At 35.3% G+C, this 17,035-nt stretch overlaps 3 protein-coding genes across 7 annotated transcripts in view; all 3 read left to right on the forward strand.

Annotated features, from left to right (window-relative positions):
* The window catches only part of myo10l3 (myosin X, like 3), a 71,720-nt gene extending 67,063 nt beyond the window's left edge, over nt 1-4,657 (forward strand). For both annotated transcript variants that reach the window (XM_028435957.1, XM_028435958.1), the window contains 4 exons: nt 390-513; nt 599-1,057; nt 2,209-2,400; nt 3,425-4,657. In XM_028435957.1, coding sequence (XP_028291758.1) covers nt 390-513; nt 599-1,057; nt 2,209-2,400; nt 3,425-3,529 — 880 coding nt within the window. In that variant the 3' untranslated portion in view covers nt 3,530-4,657. The remainder of the gene's footprint in view (nt 1-389; nt 514-598; nt 1,058-2,208; nt 2,401-3,424) is intronic.
* Nucleotides 4,658-5,991: 1,334 nt separating this feature from the next.
* pttg1ipb (PTTG1 interacting protein b) lies at nt 5,992-12,292 on the forward strand. 4 transcript variants are annotated; one of them, XR_003672674.1, is made up of 8 exons: nt 5,993-6,292; nt 7,176-7,231; nt 7,378-7,486; nt 9,698-9,800; nt 10,089-10,154; nt 10,848-10,891; nt 11,436-11,543; nt 11,786-12,292. XR_003672674.1 is itself a non-coding variant. In XM_028436508.1 (7 exons), the coding sequence occupies exons 1-7, from the start codon at nt 6,196-6,198 to the stop codon at nt 11,827-11,829; spliced, it is 519 nt and encodes a 172-aa protein (XP_028292309.1). In that variant the 5' UTR covers nt 5,992-6,195; the 3' UTR covers nt 11,830-12,292. The 4 variants fall into 4 exon arrangements, 2 of the variants coding, with proteins under 2 accessions (XP_028292309.1, XP_028292308.1); XR_003672673.1 differs by having other exon boundaries at nt 5,997-6,292; nt 10,845-10,891; XM_028436508.1 differs by lacking the exon at nt 11,436-11,543 and having other exon boundaries at nt 5,992-6,292.
* An 873-nt stretch (nt 12,293-13,165) lies between these two features.
* Nucleotides 13,166-17,035, forward strand: sumo3b (small ubiquitin like modifier 3b). The gene is made up of 4 exons (XM_028436931.1): nt 13,166-13,302; nt 13,832-13,960; nt 14,051-14,122; nt 16,054-17,035. Exons 1-4 carry the CDS (start codon nt 13,282-13,284, stop codon nt 16,117-16,119), a joined length of 288 nt encoding a protein of 95 aa, XP_028292732.1. The 5' UTR covers nt 13,166-13,281; the 3' UTR covers nt 16,120-17,035.

Here is a 17,035-nt window from a genome sequence, read left to right on the forward strand (position 1 = left end):
CGCATTGCAGTTATTAAAAACATTTAGTGCACCATGATCAACAGTGTCCAGCATTTGAAGACGCTGAGAAGAAGCATTCATGTAAACAATAGTCCAACAACGTAGCACTTTCAGCTTTCTCACAAGCTGCTCAATGTGAGGCTTAATTAAACAAGAGGGAATCATCGATTATGATTCCGTAACTTCATCAATGACATGACCTTGTAGGGTAGTGATAGGGGTCAGATTAGTCTCCCTGTTCCTGGAGTGTGAAAACAGCATGACTTTTTATCAACATTATTTTTTGCAGAAACAATAGATAATTTGTCACTGGCGTGATGATGAAGTAAAAGTATATGTAGAAAATTCAAATCGGATGTGATTTTTCTGTTTCTGGCTTCTGTTCTCAGGCTTTCCGTCAGTGAGGAAGCCCAGGATGAAGGCAAGTGGAAGTTATATTTTAAACTCTATTGCTTCTTGGATGTGGAGAGCATGCCAAAGGAAGGAGTGGAATTTGCCTTCATGTTTGAACAGGTGGGTTTAACTGACCATGCCCTGAGTTTTAGTCCGTCTCCTGCATCTGTCAGTACATGTCGACTTTCACTGATTCTCACTTTAGGCCCACGAGAGTCTGACTGGGGGCCACTTCCCGTCTCGTGAGGAGACCCTTCAGCACCTTGCAGCTCTACGACTGCAGTTCCTCTACGGAGACAAAGCGCGAGTCGCGTGGAGCCTGGAGAACGTCTACCCCGTGGGTCGCCTGCGCAATCGGATTATTCAGTTCACCAAAGTAGGCGGAGCCTCAGGAACGGGACAGACTCTCGAGCGCAGGAGGACCAGCTTCTTGGATGGGACGCTGCGGCGGGGGCTGAAGACGACGGGCTCGTTGAAGAAGCAACGCATGGAGGAGGAGCAGATGTTGGAGATGTGGATAAAAGAGGAAATGTCGTCCACCAGGGCAAGCATTGTGGAGAAATGGAGCCGCCTCAATGGACTGGATCAGCACCAAGCCATGCTGAAATACATGACGATAATCAAAGAGTGGCCTGGATACGGATCCACACTGTTTGATGTTGAGGTCAGTTTTAATCATTTAAAGCCGTGCCTATAGTGAAAATGTATAGAAAAAAAAATGTGTGTAATGTGTTACCAATAGACCAAATATGTGTACCTTTTTTATAAAGAAACACATTAAAAGGACTTTAGAAGAATAATTTTATACCTTCTGGCATTAAACTATGTAGAGTCGCCACTTTGCACAGGATATGACGCACTTTCTTTATTTCCTGTTAGCTGTTGGTCCAGTTACTGAACAATGGCAGAGTAAAGCTAATAGTTGCTATAAAAACAAGAGAAAAACTCCACAAAAACATTTATTTTGCATCTCTAAACCGAATAACAAAACTAAGTCAGAGTTATCCAGACGTTGGCTCCATAATATTGGTACCGAATACACACATAAAACGTTTCTGTTCTGACAAAATTCGGTGATATGCGAGGACCGCTTCAAGCCAAGCTGCTCTGAGATGGATCTGTGGGCTAAGCTAATGGGCTAAGCTAATGGGCACCAAGGGGACATAATTTCTCCACAGAAAATCTCAATGCTGCTTGTAAACGTACTTGTTCAGAGCACTACTGCATTTCTACTTAAATGGGCAGGTGTCATGGCACTAACCACATCCTCACCAGATTGTTCCTTCTTATTTCCTTGTGGCTAAATGTTGAGCCGTTACCTTTTTTTTCACGGCACATCCTCCCATCAATGAACAGATATCCTTTCACGCAGCTTTCATCACAGTTGCTAACCATATTTGTGCACTAACACCTAACTACACAGCCTTGTTTCTGCTGCTTTGTCCGTGAGGCTAATTCTGAATGCTGGTAGTTGGTGAGAAAGGTGACATTACATCCTCTCCTAACATACAACCTGGATGGCTTGTTACACTTATATCAATGAAGGGCATTTATTCACAACATTTATTTAAAGCGACAGGCTGGGCCGATGAAAGAAAGTGTGTCACGTTCTTACCAAAATGGCGGCTGTCCATAGCTGATGCCTTTAAATGTGTTTCTTTTTTAAATAAAAAGCTGCACATATTTTGTTTATTGGTATTACATTAAACACAATTTTTGGTGTATCCATTTTCACTACAGGTACCCTTCAAGCATTTGCTGAGCATAAAAAGTCCCTGAGCAGCCTCTAATAAACACCTTTTTGTGTTGACTCAGTGCAAAGAAGGAGGTTTCCCACACGACCTGTGGCTGAGCGTCAGCGCAGAGAACGTGTCGGTCTACAAACGAGGGGAACCAAAGCCTCTGGAGACGTTTCCCTATGAACACATCATCTTCTTTGGAGCTCCACATCCCTGTACCTACAAGATCACCGTGGATGAGCGAGAGATGTTTTTTGAAACGCCACAGGTACGAATTTATCACATCAGGGACTGAACTGCTTTGATGTTCTCAGTCACTTTCATCCCAACTGTAAAGTAATAACTACAAATACAGATTTACATAATGACTTTTATTAGATCTTCTTTTCAGAAACGTACAAATTTAGCTTTGGGATGCTGCATTATTTGGCCTTACAAGAAGGAAAATTGTCTCCAAACAGAAAACTTCCTTTAGCATAAATACATTAATATCTGTATTGTGACTGTCAAATTAACTACATTATAGAATGTCACCTGATTGACTTTAGAGTAGAGTAGAGTAGAGGAGAGTATTTATTGACATGACAGCTCAATAAAAGTACAATGATAAAAAAAAAAGACAACAGAAGGCAACACACAGAAAAACCAGTAACTAGACATTTCAGGGGATAGTTTAGTTTTTAGTTTCAGATGACCCTACATGGGGACCCGACCCCAAGGTTGAAAAACACTGCTCTAAACCTTATTTTGAATCTCAAAGTCCAAGTCTGCCCCCTAGAGGGATGCTCAGACAATGCAGTAGAATGCAACACTTCACTCTGTGATTTTTTTTTTTCTTTGATGATAAATTAAATTAATTTTATTGCTTGATCAAAAATTAAATAATGCGTGTAATGGGGTAATAGGGACAGGTTTGGGTGGCAAATATTTGATCTTTTTCTAATTTCTTATCTTAAAAAAGACAACCTTTATTTATTTATTTATTTTTGCATTGCTACCAAAGAGGTTTTAATAAATGTGTATATGTTCAGTTTAAAGACTAATTGTATGAACCTTGGTCAGGAGTTTTCTTTTATTGTCATGTTCATAATTCCATGATCACTTGTATTGCAAGATTTATAGAACGGGGGATATAAAATGATGTTCCACTTTGCAAAATGCATATTTTTTTAATTTTGTTATTGGAAAAAAAAAACTGTTTTTATGACAGAAAGAGCATAAAAACATTACTCTGGAGTTGTTGAAAAGATGTGATGTATTTCTGACGGTATTTTTTTTTTTTTCTTCGACAGGTGGGAGAGATAACAAAGATCATAAAAGCCTACATAAATATGATTGTTAAAAAACGTTGCAGTGTGAAGTCCGTGTCCAGCTATGGAACAAACTGGATCCGGTGATTTAAATGAACATAAAAAGGTGGATTATAAACCCGACACTCCAACAGAATTGAGATCAACGAGCATTCAGCTTCAACCTGCTACACCAGTCATTTCTGTTACAATATATTCACTCTCATATCACATTTTACAAATGCACTGCATTAACAAAGTGATTTGGCACATTTTTAATAGCTGAGATTAAATATTCTGCAGCCTAATTGAATTAGATTTCTCTTACGTCCTTGGAGGATATTATTTTCCCCAGAGTTCAGATCCCTTATCTTGCCTTACTTAAGTGTATTAGCAGTTTTTGACAACGCGTTACTATTATGATGTGGCCTTTGTGGAAGTAGGAACATGACTGGTTTTATTTTGTAAATATTGGTGCCACAAAAGCTCATCAGAAAAACGCAGCAAACAAAGAAACCTACAGTGAGCAAAGTGGGATCAGTTTGACCTATTTGGTGCTTCTGTCCTCAAACTAAAGTATTCTGCACTGAGCTGATGGTGAGAGCCAAACCAAGGACGTGTTTTTAAAAAGTGTGCTTGTGGTGCGTCTGAAGCGTGTTTCCTTCTCTTTTTGTTTTTAAAGATGACAGAGACCTTGTGAGGATGGAGTGTTTATCCACTTTACTATCCTTAGATTACGAGAATAAGCTCTGAGAAGTGAACTAATGTATGTTTCTTGTGCATTCAGGGGCATATAAATATAACTGATTGAAACATACAGTATATAAGCAGCTTCTAACAAACCTTTTCATTCATTTCCATGTTGTGTTGGTGAAGCTTTTTGTTTCCCTGCTTCATTCGTGTTGTCATGTGACTGTCCAGGAGAATCCACTCTCTGCTGCCAAGGTCAAAGAACATTAGCAGGTCAATCCTACACTTATTATAATTGATAAGAACAGTAACATGGAGCTTATACGTACCTCACAATACGTCACTGTCTTCCATCGCTCCCAATCATAGTCACCTTTGTGCTCTGGTCAGCTGCCGGCGGCCAAACCAGAGTTTGATCTCACCATTGATGATGATGATGATGATGATGACTGTGTTTCTGAGATTTCTGATTGCTTTGAGGAAGAAAATCAGAAAATGTTTTATAACAGAATTTAAAGATGCTTTAATAAATTATTGTATTTCAAATGGTGTTTCTTTTATTACATTTTTGCAGTGATCTAACACAGAAAGTATGCAACGTGTTTGCGTAGGCCCATTCTTAAAGGTGCAGTCTGCAACTATCAGATCCCTCTCTCCCCCTCCCTCCCCGCTGCTTTCTTGCCCTGCCTCCAAACTTTCCAAAGTCCTTTCCTCAGAGGAGCTAACAAGCTAACGTTAGCCCAACAGCAACATCACAGTAATATAACATGCTCTGTTAAAAGTATATTACTTCTCTCTCTCAATGTGCACACATCTCAGCAGCAGCAGCAACAACACAGTGTCACTTACAGCAGCCCATACGGAGGCTGCTGCGCACACACGAACAAACACATGCAACTAAATAGTAAATTTAGTTACTATTTTTGACAAAATTCACTATGTAAGTGACATGAAAGTAAAAGTTAGGGAAATATTGGTTTTCATTCAAATCTTATTTCTTTTTGCTTTCATTTTCAGAGCAATGTGACGACATTTATTTAAAGTTTTTTAATTTTGCATTCATGAAAATAGGATCTTTACAAAGTGTTTTGTGTAAAATGCAAAACACTTTTAACTCGACTAATAAAAGCAACCCAAGACAGAAGGAGACTAAAACGTGAAAAAGACAAAAACAACCAAAAAAAAAAAAAAACAATGGTCGGGGTTTGAATAACAGTTTGATGGTATTCATTACAAAAGCTACAGATCATATCAATATCTTTCTTAAATCAATTTTAAGTATATTTTTCAGTAAGTAAAAAAATAAAATAAAATCAGATTACATCAACCTGCATCTAAAATGTACGATACAAACAGTCCATTCCAGACTCTGCTCCAGCACTTCAATCCAGCAGTTGACAGTAAAAAATATAACTAAAGTGAACTTTGATCGTTATTTTGATAGTTTATTATTAATTGTATAACTTTATTATGTTAAGGTTAAACTAATGGTTATTTAGCACTTTAGAAACATGTTTATTTAATGTATTAATGTCATTTCTAAGGGTCTTTTTTATTTATTTTCTTCAATCATAGAATTTTTTTATGTGGAGCAAAGTTACAATTTCTGTAACCAATCAGGTAATAATAAACAGATCAATATTTATCATACCTACTCTTGCTAACTATAGTATTCTGTGATTGATTATTATTACTTGATCAGACATTTCACTCCACAAAATAAGCAATAAAGCTGCAACATTAGTATCCCTAATGAGCCACGTCACGAGTGACGTCACGACTCTAACTGGAGGCTAAAACAGGAAACGCCGCTGGCTAAAGACAGTATAAGATACTAGTAATGTTGTTACAGCTTTAGAATGTCGTCTTGTTGTGTGTTTGGGTGCCAGAATAGGAGGAATAAAGTTAGTGGACGTAAATTAACCGCACAAATGGACACTTTTCATATTTTTATGTAGGCGTTTCTTAGGGCAGCTCTTTGTCGCCCTCCTCCGTCCATCAGACTGAGGTCCAGCCCCTCCATCTCACTCCTTCACAATGATTCTCTCCGTTTGTTGAGGATCATTTACTGACTTGTTGTCACCATGTGGAGCTCTGACCGAACCTCTGTGGTTCTCCTGGTGTTCTTCGCTTCTATTCTCAGCTCAGATGCACAGACTTCAACCCCTGCTCCAGGACAGGGTGAGTTTCTTCTCCATTGTTCCTTCACTGTGTTACTTCTTTGTTTTTGAGTCCAGTCAGGAGGCAGTCACATGACCTCAGCCCAGTATCACACTCAGGTTAAATCACATCACAAACGTGACAGGTCCAGAGTTGGCTTCAATTATAATTGTAATTGTGTAAAAAAAATTATAATGAATTACAATTATGACATCATTGTAATTTGAAATATATGTTGCTCTTGTAATTGAGTTCGGATAATTCACTTTGTAATTGTAATTGGCATGGAAAATCTATAACAACGGTCAATTACAATTCATTTAACACATGTGTAGTTAACAATGATTAAAATGTGCTTCATATCAACTTTTTCCACTATTCTGTCAGTTCTCTTGAGGAATAATTTTCTTTCTTTCTTTCTTTCTTTCTTTCTTTCTTTCTTTCTTTCTTTCTTTTCATTTTAATAACTGAAATCAAGACGTAAACTGACAGAAAAAGGCTCAGACGCCCACACCAAAAATATTAATTCCATATAAGAAAGGTTAAGAGATGAGAAACATATTATATAATAGATAATTTTTTTTTTTGTGTGCGTGTGTGTGTGTGTGCGTGTGTGTATTTTACAGCTGATTTAAGACATGGAATAAAGCCAACAAGTTATCGTAATAGAACTGTTTTAATTGTAATTGAACTTAAGTAATTAAGAATGTAAATGTAACTGACTTTCAGGTTGGAAATAACAATTATAATTTCAAATGTAATTGGAAAAAATGCCTGCCACCATGATGATAATTTAGTTGTGATTGAATATGGATAATTGAGGATGTAATTGTAATTGAAAAATATAATTGACCCCAACCCTGCTCATGTCTTGAGTTTTTCTCCTGTGTGTGTACCCTCCCAGTTGCCTGTGCTTTGAGATCCAACATCAGTTGTGATGAATGCCTGAAGAATGTCACAGTAAGACACACACACACACACACACACACACACACACACACAACAATAGTTGCCTTTGTAATTCTGTCTGTGTGTGTGTGTGTGTGTGTGTGTGTGTGTGTGTGTGTGTGTGTGTGTGTGTGTGTGTGTGTGTGTGTGTGTTACAGTGTCTGTGGTGCAATCCAACCAGTCAGTGCATGGACTACCCAGCCAGTAACATCCTGCCTCCCAGAAGCCTCTGTCCACTGAATGATGCACGATGGGGGGTGTGCTGGGGTAAGGGCACTACCCTAACCCTGGGTCTATAACCAGGGAGCAGTGTTAATGTATAGAGTACTGATATATTTCTCAACAGTCAAAGTTACTCAAATTTACAGATTTAGTTGTTTTTTTTTGTTTTTTTCAAACTATTCAAGTTGTTTTTAAGGCCAAGTATAAATTATTACTAGCAAACATTTAAAAAGTCTTTATTGAGAGGGAAGGGGCTTAAACAAACTGAGAAGTAAAATACATTTTAAGTCTGTGTGTGCGTGTGTGGACAACAAGGAAAAGCTGATGTGTATCAGTGTGTGGAATAAGATTCTAGAACAGTTTGCCAATGGTAATTAAAGAGTGTACGAATATCAAGCAATTTAAAAGAAAATATAAAGAAAATATCTTTACGTTACATGACAATCTTTAAAGTGTGTAATATGTTTTTTTTTTTTGTGTGTGTGTGTGTATTTAATCAAAATCATATTAAGTTAAGATAAAATTAATTTATTAAAAGCAGCAATGGCTGGAAAACAGGATGCTGAAAATTAGATTACTGTAATATAGAAAAGGGGGTGGGACTAATACGTTTATACTTCCAAAAAGTATGTGTATGCAGTAATATATGTAATTATTGTTTTGTTTTTCTTTTTTTCTGGAGGGAAACCATCTGCATCACATCTTTTTACTGTAATATTGTTTCTTGTATTATTGCATTTGTTCAAAATAAAACAGTATATCATCAAATGTCCTACTAAAGTAAAAGTACAAGTGAGTCATACATAAAATACTCAATTACAAGTAAAAAGTAGCTCAATTAAATAGTACTCAAAGTAAAGTTACTTGTTACTTTCATCCCCTATGTTTATTTTTGGTAATAAATCTTGCCACGGTTCCCTAACATACAGTTAAAAAAAAAAAAAAAAAGTATAAATTTAAAAAGAAAGAGAATAAATCTTGCACAATTGGAAATTAATTTTGTTTTTGTTTTTTTTTTAAAATAAAATAACACTAATTAATTCAATTAAAAATGTATATATATATAAGTTAAGCTAAATTTATCTTTAAAAAAATGAATTAGTCTTTATTTAGTCAGGAGAACCACATTGAGAATAATAATCTCTTTTACACATGTGTCCTGGCAGCAGTACATAAAACAAGTTTACAGTGTCAAAATAATACTAAAAATGTTCTTAAAACAACTACATGACAAACAATAAAAAGTACTGGAACAAATTAAGAGTTTATGAAAGATAAAACTACAAAAACCACAAAATAGTTTAGAAATATACTTTAAAAAGTACAAGTAGCCATGAAAGCAACTCAATTACAGTAACGTAAGTACTTGTAATCTATTACTTTCATCTCTGACAAAAATGACCTTTTATCCAGTGACTAATTTGTGACGACGACAAAAAATGTAAGATTTACTGACGACACATTAAAACACAATATTTGTTCATTATCAAATGAAGAATAAGAAATGACGCTGGTCAGTTGGACAATCTGGATTACATCCTCAAAGCCTTCATTTTTTTCCCTTTTTAACAAAATAAATATCTTAACTCAAATATACATTTCCACAATAGGAACTTTATTCTTGCAGATTCTAAGTTCTATTGCCCTATAAAAACCATAAGCATGTTCAGACCCCCGCTTATGGATGATGTAAATTACTTTTTTTTTAAAATTTGTTTTCACAAGTAATTGTATCTTATTGTTGTTGTTTTTTGTTGCTTCATTTGATGTAAAGCTCTTCGTGACCTCTGTCTGTAAAAAGTACTCTATGAATAAAGTTTACTTACTTACTTCAGTCATTTGTTCAAATATACAGAAAAAAACCAGGAACTTGTGAAGAACATAATTATAATTGCACTTTTCCAAACCGGCTATAGACTAGATTTTTTACTATACAAGAGTAATGTGGTACATTTTTAGTTTAAATGACTACACACATAGTTAAAGGTATGCTTACAATGCAGTTTTTACTACCATGGCAAATGTCATTTTGCAAACTGTCAAATTATTGTAAAACACTGAATTGAGACAAAATGTAAAATTGAATTCCATAGTTTAAATTTGCACTACAACAAATCAAAACTAAAAGACTAAAATGTGACTTTAACTAAATCTAGTCTAAATCAGTGGAGTTGATCAGATTGTATTGAGATAAAGCGGTAATTAAACAGATATATGAGAATGGTTTTGTAATTTTTATTTCCCTCTGATTCACAGTCAACTTCCAGATATTGATCATCACCATGTCGGTGCTCGCTGGGATCCTCCTCATCTCCATCCTCGTTTGCTGCATCTGTTGCTGCAAGTGTGAACGGATTGGGTGAGTAACAACAAGTCACTGGGAATGCTGGTGTGTGCTGGTAGAAGGAGGAGGAGGAGGAAACACAAAGAGCTCTTATTCTCTCAGGCTCAACTGTTACCACTATCTCCAAAAGCCTGCCATGATTCATAGATTCAGTGGAGCTTTAAACTAGCTTTCTCTCTTTCTTTAATATAAGATCTAATCTCCATATGGTTGTTGATCGATACAGTTTTTATGATAAAAGTGTTACTGTGATGTTGTTCTTTTACCTTGAACCCTTGTTTTGTTGAATGTATTACCTTTTAGGAACAAAAGAGAAGATGCAAAGATGGAACAACAAACGAGAGTGAGAAAGGCTCATCAGAAAGCCAGGTAAATGGATAAGGCCAAGTGGAAAACACAAGTTGTTTTGGTTTCTTGTAAGATACGAACTCACTCCTCATTTTAGCTTGGAAGTTTGTTTTCATAAAACATACTGCATAAAACAATGATAATAATTTAAGAACTTAACAGAATCAGAATCTATTGTAGAAGCAAAAGTTAAACCTTTTTGAAATATGTATTTTGACAGTTTGATAAACATACCTTTTGTGCTTGAATTTATTTGTTCTTGCAAGTTTAAAAAAAAATGGCATAAATTATATTTCATACCATTTTGTACTTGTAATTGTGAAATTTGTAATTACTGTAATTGCGATGTATATCATATTGGGATATATCGTATTGTGACATGCAAATCATGAATTGATTCATGATAATGCACACTTGTAGCTGTTGCCCAATATTTTTTTATTAGATTAAATCATAGTGTATGTCTCATAGATCAATTAATCAAACATCATTTATTCCAAAAAGGAAGAAAAAAAGGATAAAATTGCCGCATGAAAGTTTGTTTCCATCTCAACTGTAAACACTGTTTGTTGACATTTCTGCACATTGCATTGTGGGATGTGGAGTCCTGTAAATGGATGATTTACCTTGTGGACATACTGTAGTTTTGAATGATGATTTGAATTTGAATGCTCTTTTCTTCTGACAATTTGTATTTTGTCCTTCCCTCAGAAGAACAGAAATGCAGCTGAGGCACGATGAGATCAGGAACAAATACGGTGAGAATCTATTTTGGTTTGTGTGTGAATTTGGCTAATAAAGGAAATGCCTCTGTGGACATTCATTCATTAAAACAGACCATAAAAACCTTTTTTTTTTGTTAATGAAAATAATAACTAAAAACGTTGTTTATTTCTTCAACTAATCATTTTTACTAACAAAATTCTGTCCAGTCATTGCATGGCTTATTTTGAGCAAGCTTGGGTGACTTAATGTGAAAGGGAAAAAACATTAAGTATAAAGAGCCAATCAGAGTGAGTAAATCTCTGTGTAGGAAGTTAGACATGCATGGTTGATATTCTCTTGTGAAAAGAGAATATTAATGGCTAACCGATTCCAAGGGAACTCAAATTTAAAAACGTAGTCAACTAAAGGCACTCTGAATTTAGATAATTCTAATTATTAAAAAAAAAAAGTAGAAATCTGAATTAAACGTTTGACCAAAGACTAAAACTGAGACTAAAAATAAATAACTAAATAAAAATGCTGGTAACATTAACCCTGCCAGAGAGAGAGGAGGAAAATAATACTTTACATATGCAGCTACTGCCATCTACTGGTGAAAAGCTCCACTGTTGCAAGTGATCAGATCCACCTGTGATGACCAAAGAAAAGCATGGGGCTCATCACCTGCACTATTTCTCTTTTAAGGTGATCCATGTTCTTATTTTATATCTATTTTAAAGCTCAAGTTTTGGTTTCCTGCTGTTTGCACAAATCCACATTTGTCATAATAAATGATAAGATCTACTGTATTTTGCAAGGTAGGGGCACATAATCTACATCTCCTATCAGTATTCTTTTTTTTGTTTTTGTCCAGACATTCATTAAACATATTGAGATTTTGAGCTTTTTTCATGATCATTTGCCTAAATTGTTCTTTGTTGTTTCAGGTCTGTCAAAGGATAATCCATACTCCCGTATGAATGATCATTAATCAATAAGAAGAAGGCCACTAAGGATTCACTGGTTGGATCGTAGTGATTCCAGGAACACTGACATGCAGCATAACAATAAACTGGTTGATTCTAATGTAAAAGTGTATATTAAAGACTATTTCTATTGTTTCTTGGTTTTTGAACAGAAAAATGTCCAAATTGCATTTGCATTGTTTTTATAATACTTGTTTGGATGTGATGGTTTGTTACTGAATCTAAATTAATGGTAATCCGTCCTGGAATTTTGTAGAAAAAAGAAAGTAAGTATTTGGAAAATAGGATTTTATAGTTAATAATTATTGTGCGGATTTTATTACCTGCAAATTTTATCTAATTTTCTTTCCTTGTCCAACTATTCCAAGTTCCATAAAAAAACATTTTTTTTTCATTTAATATTTTTTAATATGACTGTATTTGTTTTTAGACAAAGGTACTTACTGATGAATAAAAATTAATAATAATAATTTAATCAGGCTGTGTGCTTTTTTTGTGTTTTTATTTACTAATACAAAAAAAGTTTTTACTTATATAAAAAATAACAATTCAAATATGTTGATCGTTTTGTTTTAATTTTTCTATTTCAGGATTCAGACCAAGATGTTTTTGTTTTTTTTAAGATTCTAAATTAGATTATATTTTGCTTGTTTGATTCTCAACCGAGGTTAACTAGAGGTGATTAGAACTTAAATTTAATTACATAAATAAATAACATTTATCTCTTAAAAAAGATTCATAATCTCAATGAGACTCTTCTGGTTAAATAAAGGTGAAAATCAATTACAATGGCAACATGTACTGTAGTGTTTAAAACTTGTGGAGCTTTTATTATTGTCATTATTATTATTATTCCAACAGGGAAACTTGGCTTATTCTGGAACATTAATCATGTTTTACCTTCTTTGAATTTTATGAGTATGACATTGAAAATATACTACTAATAATATATTATATAATACTACCACATAATAGGCTACTTATTCCGTAAATTAGCCTTTTTGCTATCAGCATTTTTTATTTTTTTTATTTATTTTTTTCTTCTTTTTTAATAAATAAAATGAGTGAAGTCTTGTGGCCACATAATAGTTATTCATGTTTACTGTTGTTTCTGGTTGTTACTTTTGTTGGAACTAACTTTTGAGAAAAGTTAAGTTAATACACTAAAAAACATATAATTTTGAATGAATTAATAAAAAAATATATTAGTTCACATTTTCTTTCAAAGCTTTTTTGTTTCACCTTTTTCTCGGGATCGCGCAATTTTTTTCCGCGTTCACGTACTCATCCCCCCGCCCCCTCATGGGGAGGAGCGACAGAGCATGTGACCACTTTTGACCAATTAGAATTGAAATGTGAGTGCGCGCTCCTGTTTTTCAGGAAAAAGCCGGAGGAGCTGATAAGCGGCGCGCTCAGTTTGGGCTCATATTAGCAGCAAAGAGCAGAACAAAGCCACTATGTCCGAGGAAACGCCAATGGTTAGTGTTGTGTGTCTGTGAGAATCGCTGTTTTATTCAGCTGTGCCGTGTAGTTTCCCGCTAATATTTGTTAGCATTGCGCTAAGCTAGCCCTGCTCGGGGCTGCCGTTAGCTTGTTTGAGCGGGCACAGGCGGAAAACAAAGGTGGACCAGTTTGCGCATAGGTCGGCGTCTGGCGCACATTTTTCACGCGTGTCGTGTTTAACAGATTTAAACGTCCTTTTATCACATCGACTGTGTGCTACCTAAGCATTGTGTATTAACATCGGCACCAGATTATGTCTGTTAAAAATAATGATTTATCTTTCTTCAGTTGCGCCATTAAGGCTCTGTGCGCCAGTTCGAACATGCCGCTAGCTTGCGATGCTAACCGGTACATGTCTGCTGTTTTTTTTTTGTTTTTTTTAATGTCGTTACACTACCTGCGTACACAGGCTCAGCAATAAACAGATATTTATTTACTTGACCATGCCATGTGTTTAGTGATGTTGTAACGCGATGTTTCTGCTATTTATTTTTTTTCTTGCAGGAAGGAGTAAAGACTGAGAACGACCACATCAACCTAAAGGTGGCTGGTCAGGATGGCTCAGTGGTACAATTCAAGATCAAGAGGCACACTCCGCTCAGTAAACTCATGAAAGCATACTGTGAAAGACAGGCAAGCTCACCCCCATCCATGCTCTCAAACATCCTGTATTATCATTTATTTAAACTGTTCACTGGATAAATACTATGTCTTCTCTTTCAGGGCTTGTCAATCCGCCAGATAAGGTTTAGGTTTGATGGACAGCCGATTAATGAAACGGACACACCTGCACAGGTACTGGAATAGTGATGAACAGTCCAATGCATTCATAGATTCTTAACTTAAAGTCTTTATACACCTGGGAGGATGTTTTTGCCACACACAATGTGAGAAAAATTGTCAAATGGCAAGTGTCTGGGATAGGATAGACAAAGGATAAGAGGGCAAAGGTTGATTTATGCTCTCTGGCTTCTCTGGAACGTGCACAAATCTGACCGCTGCCAAACTAGCAATTCCTATGCTCTGTTAGGGACATCACCTTCTGCACTCAGGACACAAACAAGGAAGTTGTGCTGACTCACGCTTTAATACTAATGTTGATCTGCTTCCCTCACTGTCACATTTCAGAACTGATCGTTTTGTTTGGTGTAGTCTATTATTAAACAAAGTGGCTATCTGTACGTAGCCGTGACATTCAAATCCACTTCAGAGGGTTAGGGTTTGTTAGTCCGTAACAGTTTAGGAATCTATGTATTAATGGCTAACAAAAGAACTGGCCAATGAGGGGCGCAATGTATGAATATCACAACAATTCCAAAATACATAGCATGTGCAATAATGTAGTTTAGGAATCGACATATTAATAGCAAACAGAAGTACAAGTACGTAGCGTCTTAATCACGTGACCTATCACATCACCTAAACTGGCCAAAAGGGCCGTTACGTATGGATAAATATATCAGGTATATTGATACGGCTGCGTACGGATAGCCACCGCCATTATTAAATCAGATCATATGATGTTTGACAGATCAGTCTCTCAGTTTTTCTTATTAAAAGACATTTAAAGGATACAGATGGGATTTTTTTTTTCTTTCCCTGGTGTTTTATCACACAATTGTAGAGAACTCAATTCAGAGATGTTAGTGATAATGATTTGTTCCTTTTTATCTTGGATATTCATTGAATTAAATAATTTGACTTTAAAAATGTTATATTTGAGCTGGCACAAGGTGAAGTTGCTTGATCATAATAAAAATAACAATATATTTTTCAGGGTAGCATGACACAGGGCTACAGGGTAAGCTGTAGGTGTGGTTGACCCCGTTTGAGTCATGTCTTGGTGCTTTAACGGCCACTCTTGTTTTTCTAATTATTGTTTGTGGTGTGGGGGGGGGGCTGAGGAATTCAGAGAAAACAGGGACAGCATGCAAACTCCACACAGAAGGTCCTTAAATAAAACATAATGCAGACCTTAATGTGACCCGGATTTGTTGCGTTTGTCACATTCATACAATTTCATTCTTTTTAGGCCTTTATTTGGATATTTTAACATCATTTTTTAATCTTGATTCAAACTAATTTAACAGCTGTAATTGTGTGCTTTTTTCCCTTTAAAGTTTTTGAAGTAACTCTAGAATTGTATTTTTAACAAATTGCCAAATAAAGGGAAAAAAGTCTAAAACAGAACAAAATTTACAGTATTTTACCCCCGATGTCTACAGTGTAAATATTACACTGTATTTTATTTGAAAGGAAGAGAATCTGTTAGAAACTTGTTCACAAAGTAAACATTTAGTTTCATCTGAAGAACAATTTGCTACTTGCAAAGCATCAGTTTTGACTGGAAAAAAAACTACAAACTGTCATTCTACATATCATTTTAGAAGCTGAGATATTCTTGTCCTGAGTATAATATCTACAATAGAGCTCATGTTTTTAAAGTGGGAGAGGGACTTAAATGCACACAAACGCATTTTAACTGAAATTTTAAACGTTTCAACTTTAGTGTGTGCGTTTTTAGTCTTTTACACATTTAATAATAGGCATATATTTTAATTTTTTTATTTTTTCTTCAACTTTAGAGACAGAATGCTCAGTAAACACCTGGAGGGAGGCTGTTGCTGACACTTTTTTTTTTTTTGTTTGTCTTGCACCCGCGTCCCCTGAAAGTAGTTTGTATGACATTTTTTAAATTGACTTAAAATTATGTGTTTGTGTTGCAGCTGGAGATGGAAGATGAGGACACTATTGATGTATTCCAACAACAGACAGGAGGAGTCCATTCTTAAGTCGAGTGGAAGCAAAACGCCTTTATTTGGGATCATGTCTGTTTTGTTTAATGTATCTTGTTTTTTTCCCACTGTGCTTGGCTGAATCTCGATATTTTGGACAAACTTTTTCCCCCATTAGGAGCCACTTAAACTTTGAGATGCAAGGTAACTTTTTAAAAATACAAGTTTTATTCACATAAATGAGTTTTTCCAAGGCAGGGACACTTTGCAAATCAGACGTGGCTCCTAATAGGGACACAACTTGTATTGTGCAGTACGATGAGCTGCGAGTTCTACAAAATGTCATTACCTTGGCTTATAGGCATTCAGTTTTGAGTGCATTATTTTTAATGATCCACCTAAGCACAGTGCTGCTAACTTTAGGATCATGATCTGTCTGCAGGTGGACAAACCAGAATTTATTATTGGACTTTTTAACATCTATTTATCTGTACTCAGTTACTCTTTAGTATAAGAGAGGAGGGTTCTTGGAAAGCTTCCTCCACACTGTCATTAAGTACACTTTTAGCAGTTATGAATAAAGTTTGGGGACACCTGAACCAAAAATGTTTTACTGTTTTGTCTATAGGTAAACATTGCCATAACTTTAAATTGTAGTGTACAGCAAGAAAAACAACGTTGTGCAAATGGGCTTATCACATCTTTTAGAACCATAGGACAATACAACAGTTTGCCTATTTTTTAATATAGTCTGTTTTTTAAAAAAATTCCATATCGACATATAATTTTTGTCTCATTTGTGAAAAAGTATCCATATAAATAGTTTTTAAATTCCCATGTGTTGGTAGATGTGAGATTTTTTTTTTTTTTTTTTTCATGTTTCATGGTCTACGTTAACTGCAGATGTTCCTTTACTTTGTACATTTGTTTTTTCTATAATGTATGCAATAAATATAGTTTGATACTCCTTGAA

This window comes from Gouania willdenowi, chromosome 21 (genome assembly GCF_900634775.1).
Source record: "Gouania willdenowi chromosome 21, fGouWil2.1, whole genome shotgun sequence".
Classification (NCBI taxonomy): domain Eukaryota; kingdom Metazoa; phylum Chordata; class Actinopteri; order Blenniiformes; family Gobiesocidae; genus Gouania; species Gouania willdenowi.